The 8993-nt window shown below is 39.7% G+C and overlaps 1 protein-coding gene across 1 annotated transcript in view; it reads left to right on the top strand.

Annotated features, from left to right (window-relative positions):
• Nucleotides 1-2639: 2639 nt before the first annotated feature.
• Nucleotides 2640-8993, top strand: part of INVS (inversin) — an 84774-nt gene continuing 78420 nt past the window's right edge. Inside the window, exons 1-2 of the mRNA XM_062500494.1 lie at nucleotides 2640-2920; nucleotides 8727-8893. Of these exons, the coding sequence (XP_062356478.1) occupies nucleotides 2815-2920; nucleotides 8727-8893 (273 nt within the window). The 5' untranslated portion in view covers nucleotides 2640-2814. The remainder of the gene's footprint in view (nucleotides 2921-8726; nucleotides 8894-8993) is intronic.

Genomic DNA, 8993 nt, shown 5'->3' with positions numbered 1-8993 from the left:
CTAATAATTGCTGTAGAGATAATGGATTGCTTCTCTCACTTGTATGATTACAAAGGCTTTATGCAGAAGTAACTGTTGCTTTCATCTGGAAACTACGAACATCCTTCATTATTAATTCTTTTCTGTATGGAGTCTGTTTTATGGAAAAATTAATGTTGATGTTACTGGAATGTTTCTGGTGCTTTGCTGAGTTCTTTGGTATTTGCTGAATTTTATGCTGTTGGCCCTGGATTTGTTATATTTTAGTTTCTTTATTGAGAGGTAAAATGTGAAGAAAACAAAGGAACTAGATAGTAAGAGCCCCTGAGAAAATGCTCTTGAAGGTGCTGGGGTCCATCAGTACTGGTCACTTCTTAAGCACCACCTCCTGAGGAACTGGCAATTCCAAAATGTCAGTAGTCAAGTACACAAGGTAGAAGGCTGACTTGGCTGGCCAGGGAACTTCTTTTGGAGGTAATGGAAAAAAAAGAAGGTGTATGCCCAATGGAAGCAAGGTTGGGTGACACATCAACTGATGTAATAATTTTGAATTTCAGTAAAGCTTTCAATACTGTCTGTCAGAGTATCCTCCTGGACAAAATGTCCAATACACAATTGAATAAACCCATCATGTGATGGGTGAGCAACTGGCTCTCTGGTCAAGCACGAAGGGTTACAGTGAATGGGGTGACATCAGACTGGGGACCTGTCACAGGTGGGGCTCTGCAGAGCTCCATCCTCTGTTTTTCAATGTCTTAATTATTGACTTGGATGTGCAACTGGAAAGGGATACTAAACAAGTTTGCAAATGATACAAAGGTGGGAGGAGCTGTTATCTCCCTCGAGGGCAAAGATGCCCTGTAGAGAGACCTTTGCAAGTCAGGGGACTGGGCAATCACATACTGTGTGGAGTTTAAAAAGGCAAAATGCTGGATTCTTGTATTGGTTTGAAAAAGACAGGTGTTCTAGGGAAGAGTGGGGCCTTCCCTTTGACTTAGTAAAATTTTGAAATTGAGGGGCTCACAGGCAAAAATACGGGGATAGGAATAACAGTTCTTTACTGATATATATATGTGTGTGTGCATGTGAAATAAGACAAACAAAGCAACAACTATGAAATTACCAGCAAACAGACCAGGACCCCAGCAGCAGTTCTCTCGGCCATGGGCACCTTTCCCCTGTGCTGCAGTTCCCATCCCATTGGCAGTCGGTTCTCCCGGCGGGCAGGGACAGATGCGGTGATCCCAACGTGGCTGCAGGAGCTCTGGGGGTGACGGAGGCCGTGTCCCCACGGGAAGGGTGGAGGAGAGGCTCTGCTCACGGGTCCTTGGGGCGGTGTCAGTCCCGGTGCTCCAGCAGGATGCTTGGAGACGGCAAACTCAAACAGGAGAGTGTCCGAGCAGGGGTGCGGGGTCCAACAGCAGCAGAGGCAGCTCCTGGTGTTGGGATGGCAGGTGAGGTTTTCCAGTGGCCGTGCTCCTCTGAGAGCCAAAATGAGCGAGAGCAGCTGTCCCCAGCCTTCCTTTACCTGTCCCTGATCTCGTGGTTTTTTCCCCTCTTCCTCCCCTACCCCTGTCACTAGCCAGCCGTGCTAGGGCCTAACCATCAGGTCTTCTTGGCATCTCAATGGGGAAAAAATTTCACGGAGAGGAAAGGGTTAAAAAACAACCCCCAACAATTCTTCAGCTGGATGTATGGACAGACTGAGGAATGAGATGCTGGGAAGCAGTGCTGTGGAAAGGGTTGATGGCAGGTTGAACGTGGGTCAGCAGTGCCCTGGCAGCCAGGAAGGCCAACCCTGTCCTGGGGGACATCAGGCACAGCATCACAGCTGGGCAAGGGAGGGGATTGTCCTGCTCTGCTCTGAGCTGGGGCAGCCTCACCTCCAGTGCTGGGGGCAGTTCTGGGTGACACAATATATGAGGGATATTAAGCCGTGCAGAGCGTCCAGAGGAGGGCAACAAAGATGGTGAAGGGCCTTGAGGAGAAGCCATGAGAAGGGGCTGAGGTCACTTGTTCTGTTCAGGATGAAGAGGGAACTGAGGACAGACCTCATTGCAGTGTACAGCTTCCTCATGAGAGGAAGAGGAGGGGCAGGCACTGACCTCTTCTCTGTGATGACCAGTGACAGGACCTGAGGGAATGGCCTGAAGTTGTGTCAGAGGAGATTTAGGTAGGATATTAGGAAAAGGTTCTTCACCCACAGAGCGTTTGGGCACTGGAACAGGCTCCCCAGGGAAGTGGTCACAGCACCAGCCTGGCAGAGTTCAAGAAGCATTTGGACAGTGCTCCTGGGCACATGGTGTGACTCTTGGACATGTTCAGTGCAGGGTCAGGAGCTGGACTTCATTAGTTCCCCGTTGTCCTTTCCAGTTCAGGATCTTCTGAGATTCTATACTGCAGGACTATAATAAGTTGATATTTGATAACAGATGTTATTGGTTACTGAATTAAAGTATGCATGGCAGCACTCTGAAGAACAGTCGGTTTGATTTGTAGAGAAAGACTGTACAGACTTCTCTGCAAAGCTTATGCGCTGAAATTTGTGTTTAAGGCAATGAAACTACAATATATAGGTATATGTTTCTTAATGCAAGCTTTTTTTCTGGTGAATTTTGGCTAGAGGTAGGTTTAATTCACAGATAAAACCTATGTTTTTTCTCTTCTGTTTTTAATAGACATTTATTCTATTTAGCATTGTTTGAATAATGTTAATGACTCAGTTTGAAAATAATTGTGTTTTATTAACGTGGTTTTGGGTTTTTTTCTAGAATTGAATGTCTACAAAAAATGTTGGTGGCACAGATCTGACCTATAGTAATACCTTGAAAGAGTATGAATATTTCAGCAAACTGCCTCTTCAGTGGTTCCTCATTAGCATCTGAAGTGCATGCTGCTGCAGTTAATGGAGATAAGAGTACCCTCCAAAAGCTAATAGCAGGTAAATGTTTTCATTGTAAAAGCATTTGGATTACTTTGGAACTGGAGCTTTTTGGTTTTGACTTGCAGCTCTGATCTTTAAGATATTTTTGATTTCTTGATTATGTGTGCTTCTAGAATAAATGTTGCCCTGAAAATATGACTTATTTTTCTTACTTTTTATTACCTGTTGCCTATGATTGGTACTTCTTTGTGAAGAAAAAATAGAAAATTGTTAAGTGTTAGAATCCCTTTCAGGGAATTTGAAGTTCTGGAGAAATACTTTGTGCAAAAATACTTTGGCTGCAAATGCTTACTTTTTGAATTGCTTTTTGGGAAATTTGATAAATGTTTTTTTACAGATAACTTATTATAGTTTCTGAAGTCTTGTCACTGTGTAGTATTTGTGAACAAAATGAGCCAACCTTATTTGTTACTTTCATTCTAATAGACTGGCAATGTTTCTCAAGAGAAATTAAAGGTAATGAGAGAGTCTAGTCCTATTGAATCTGAGGTAAAAAAAAAAAAAATCCCATCAATTAAAATGCTCAGGATTTTCCCTTCCCTTGCTCTCCAGGAATGATATGGCATTCCAGGTTAATACTTTTCAAAAGCAGTATATATTCTATGTTCCAAAAACAGTCTTGCATATATTTGGAAGGCTGCCACGTGATAGGTGAAGACTTGGATTTTTCAGAGTTTCTGATTAAATGCAATTCCAGGTGATACTGAAGAAGTTCTGTTTGCCCAGTGTTCTTTGGAAAATCCTGTTCCTGGAGCTTAGCAAGGGCTGAAGGGCTATGAAATAGTAAGCAGCACAGTCTGTGTTTATGCCACTTACTGTCAGTTTCAATGTGTGTGAAGGATTTAATGGTAATAGCATGAAACCAGCAGTCAGGTTTCTTTATGTATCTTCTGCTGACCTGTGTTGAAGGCAAGGGAAAGACCTGTGTGGATCTGTTGTCCAAGCTGTACAGAAAGCAGTAAGGGGCTCTTCTTTACAAGGTGTATCTAATTTTTTTAAAACTTAACTAGAACTGATTTGAATCCAACAGGAACACATTTGAGGGGACTGACTTTATAGAAGCTGCACTTGTTGAAACAGTTATTTTTTGTTGGGGCTTCCACTTTATTTTGTCATATGGTGGTTCATACATATACTGTTTGCACTTAATGCTATCTGTTTGCTCTTTTTAAAACCATTTTATAAACATCAGATGATATAGAGATACTTCTAGAAACTACAAAGCAGCTTTAAATACCTGTTTTTTTTAAAAAACCCTTCTGCCGGCATGTAGAGATGCAAAAAAAAAGTCTGGGCTTTCAAATCCTGAAGAAGCAACCAAGAATTTTTGCTAACTTCATTGTGATATTGTTAATCTCAGAACCAGAATACATATTATAGGAAACATGAAGGAAAAATTATTTCTTGTTGCTGGTACATCTTGTCAAATATACCACAAAACAGCCATTAGAACCAGATAAGGAAATGGATCTTCTTTTAATGTTGATCATGCAGCAACAAGATAAAAATGCTGTTTTATTATTGCATGGGAGAGAAAACTGCACAATACTCCTAGCATTTGCTGGACTAGCAAAATCTGGCTTTTCTGCTTTGCCATGTTTTGACAGGATATGACACAGACCTTACTTTTTCCAGAACTGGACCAAACAGAAAAAAAACCAAAACCCAACCAACTTAGAATTTCACGTATTGCCTAGCAGAAGAAGATTGCATTCAAGTAATATTTTTAGCTGTTTATCAGTCACTGTTGAAAGTATAACTTGATGCCAGAAGTGAATTGAGCAATTGGTGCTATTCACTGAATTTCATGACTGCACTGAGCAGCAGCAGCTAGTTCAGGACAGTACTCCAGCGTTATGTGTGCTGTGTGTCCTGGATTGCTTAACAACACTTTTCTAATACAGCCAAGCTTTGCATATTGGTTACATAGCTAGCTGTGGATGTGGCAGTGGAAAATCTTGACTTTCTCCTCCTTTCGGGGAGGACCTTTTAGCTTCTAAATTCATTATGACTTTTGTCTTCATGCTTTCCCTGTTCAGTTATTAACATAGGAGGGGCATAGAGGCTGCCCAAATAAATGGTCTCTTAGAGCAGCCGCTCAAATCTTTTTGGTGATTTTTCCTTCTCCCATCCATAGCTTGGTGGAGTGTATGTGGCTGTATACAAACATAGATGTTTTATTTGCATATAATTAGAGTATGAATGAATTTTGAAGGAGCGGGTGTTTGAAAATAATACAATGTGTTCTGGATATCGCATTCCTTTTGACACTCTGTGCCAGAAAGAAGCATAGATAGAGTCAAAGGTAAGTAGAAAATTTATTTAGAGAAAGAGGGGCTTGGAAAAAAGTATCGCTGTATGTTAACCACTGCTAATGCTTAATCACAGGATTTTCTAAAAAGCCTGTGGGTTAAATATCATTAAGTACATGCAAAGTGTTAATTGTATAACCAGTATTCTAACAGAAGTGTGCTAATTGTTTACATTGCATGAATTGTCCTGGACTGTATCACATTGTTTTAGAATTGTACGTTCTTGGGCTTTGGGGAATGCTCACAGTATTTTCTTTCCTGTATTTTACACAACACTGAACATGTCTTTGATTAACAGTTCTTCAGTGTTAAAATCCATCTGTATGGTTTTCATCCTAGGGAAAAAGTGAGCAAAAGTTAATTTTGTATTTGGAAGATCATTTTCCATGTTTTGCTTTGGGAAGAGGCATCTAGTTGTTTTAATTGTTTAAAAACACATAATAATGATTACAGTAGTCATTGTATTGAAGTGTCTGTTCAGCTGAACTTCTCATTCTAAAACCCTTATCATGCATTGCTTGCATCCGAATGCTTCTAAATATCTGATTTGATGTTTCATTGTAAATTTTAACTGAACTATGGGTTACAAATATGCAATTGTGCTCTATTGTTTGATCCTCCTCTCTACTTCTCTCTTGCCTGTTCTGCTTTGTGGGAGGTAGAATAAATCTCAGGTATTGCAGCAGGCAAGATTCTTGCAAGTGACAAGAAATGGTCTATCTTTCCATAATTAGGGAGAACTCACACCCTCCTGCTGCCCTTTCTCCTTTTCTGGTTTGAAAAATGAATGGAAATCTTAAGAGTCTGGTATGATTGCTTGCATAGAGTGTCAGCAAGTGATGAAGTACAGCTATGAGAGTTAAATTTTGGACTTGGATTCTGTCTGTAGTGTTCATGACCTCTATTGGCAATAAGCTTATGGAGTGCATATTCTGGTGGGCTGAGGACTTTGATTCTAAAAGGGGAGAGATCTAAAAAAAATTCTTTATTAGGCAGGTATATGAAGAGAATTTATTTTTTGCCAAAGCGCAATATGTGAATGTTTTGAAGGCTACCTGTGCTTTCTTGATTGCAGAAAGTAGTAATTGCTGCAGCTGTGAAGTTCACAAGGTGCTGTGGATTGTGACTTTCATCAGCTTAATCTCCCCTTACCACCTGATGGTGGTATAGTAGCTCCTAGCTCTTGTCCTGTGTCAGCCTGAGTGCAAAAACAGCCTTTTAGTGGAATGCTCACAGGATATTAACCATTCTTAGAAAAATGGTTAATTACCAGGGCCTTACAGAGCCCTGGTAAACAACAGGAGAAAACATACTGCTAGCTGAAGATAGTTTCTTTACCTTCAAAAAACAGGAGCTTCAGGAAAATTACTGGCATCCAGTTTTGAAGCTCTTGCTCATTTCTCCCTTAGACTGTATGCAGTTATGGAAACTTCTTGTCATTGGCTGCATCACTTTTTGGGAACTGAAAATGAACGTAAAAATCTGTTGCTCTACTTAGTTGTGCTGCACTTGAGCTTTAGGCCATTTTTGCTTGTCCTTAGTCTCTAAATCTTATATATGTATATCCTCTAACATTCTGTAACAGAAAGGAAAATGGAATTTGAGAGAAAGGTGCTTGTTTTGGACACTGCTGATTAAGGAACTGATGTCATCTGAGCATAAGGCCATGTGCTTGTGTCTTATTGGGAGAAATGAATGTTTATGCATTTCTCTTAGTATATTTGAGTATTCAAGTCCTATCAGCTTCAAGCAATTTAAGATACTGTTGAGGTTGTGTTAAAACTCGGCAGTGAAATGTGATTCAGTGATGTTTAAGTGACTGTTGAGCTAATACTGGAAGAGCACCTGAGTGTACTTAATTAATTAGAGAATCTGGCTTGTTGGTTGGGAACAGTGACATGTTAAATCATGCTTAGGACCACAATATATGTGCAGGAGCAGGCTAAAGAGCAGTGTGAAGGTGAGTATTATAATACAAAATGGTGTTCAAAAACCAGTCTGTTCCTGAGAAAGCTAGGTGTAGGTCTGTAGACAACTTCTTGCAGGGTTTTTTGGGGGTTGTTTGTTTGTTGTTTTGGTTTTTAATAAATTGCTAGCGGCATAAAAATTAGTTGCAAAACCAGTGGGTTATCAAGGTGAAGTGGTAGTCAGAGGAGAGAAGGCAACAGGTGAAGAGTAAAAAGACTTTTCCTAGATCTGTATCACTGAGGAGTTTGGAAATGTTCTTAAACATTTTTTTGCAGAGCAGAAAGACTTTTCTCGATGCAAATCACGCTTTCCAGGCAAAAAAAAAAAAAAGTGTTACAGAGTGAAGCGTGTGATTGACATGGTACTCACTCTATAGTTTTAAAGGAAGTAAAAAATGTACTGAGTGAGTAAATGATTTCTCTGACTGGCAATATTCTACTTGACAGTGTTTTTTGTAAGTGGCTTGATTGGTAGGGAATAAATTTTAATTCTTGATGTTCCCCTTGGTTCATATTTAATCTGCTTGATTCTTCTTCTGGGTGAATCAATAGAAATTATAATTAAGAGTAAAATTACTGGATATGTAGATAAGTATAAAATGCTGGGGGAAAGCAAAGACTGTAAAGAAGCAGCATGCCTCTGCTGGAGTGCTTTTGAAGCATCAACAGTCATGCAGACAAAGGAATAATTAAAAAGCAAAATTAACTTGCCTGTTAAATTCAATGTTCCTTGGGTAATTGTAGATGATGTTGCTCTGTTGGAGATCTGGACAATCTGGATGTGTGGGGCAGTTGATACCCATGAAGCTAAAGGTGCTTGCCTTTATGTGGTGACATCATGGAAATATGAAACTTTATGGTGAAACTGCTTTGTTTGGAGGAGTTTTTGGACTGTGAATAAGAATAGTGGTTTGACTTTTTTTTGAATAGTATCTCAGATTGCTGCCTTACTAACCTTATCAATTCAATAAAGCTTGAGAAATATTTTTTTTTACTTGAGAAGTGGTTTCCATATTGTAAGGCATCTTGAAGTAAATAATGGTATTGATGTAATATTGACATTTATGTTTTTAAATTAAACATTACTGTGAGTAGGCTTCAAAGTTTGTTTTAGTTACAGTATTTACAGATTTCAGGAGGTCTATTTGTTTTCTGTGCTGTTGATATTTTTTAACCTAATCTGTGCAGCTGAGATCTGTGTAACTATTTGAAAATTATTTATAGTTACGCCACTGCAGAATGCTACTGGTGGTAGGTGTATTCATGAAACTAATGTTTTCTGAATGTACTTTTTTTCTGTAAATATATTTTGAAATATTCTGTAACTGTCAGTAAAAGTAGGATAAAATGTAATAACTCTGAGTTTATCACATACTCCATTTTTTGTTCAACCCAGTCATATTATAAAGTGATACCTGCCATTCATATCATAATGACTTTTTGATAAAAAGGTACTGCTTTTAGCTAGATACAAATATACTTTACTGGTTTAAGTGGGTGCTTTGGTTTGGTTTTTTTTTTTAGGAAACTCTGAGCTGAAAGACAAAGAGGACCAGTTTGGAAGAACTCCACTTATGTACTGTGTGCTGGCTGACAGGCTGGACTGTGCAGAGGCATTGCTGAAGGCTGGAGCTGATGTTAACAGAGCTGATCGCAGCCGAAGAACTGCTCTCCACCTTGCTGCACAAAAGGTAATTACTTTATAAGTGCTTATAAAGTTAGGGCTTTCCCCACAGCTGTATGGTGGGATGATCTTGGCTGGACACCATGCACCTCCCCAAAGCTGCTCTA

Source organism: Cinclus cinclus, chromosome 1, assembly GCF_963662255.1.
Source record: "Cinclus cinclus chromosome 1, bCinCin1.1, whole genome shotgun sequence".
Taxonomy (NCBI): Eukaryota; Metazoa; Chordata; class Aves; order Passeriformes; family Cinclidae; genus Cinclus; species Cinclus cinclus.
Note: the sequence above shows the minus strand (reverse complement) of the source record. Positions and strands in the feature narration are given on the sequence as shown.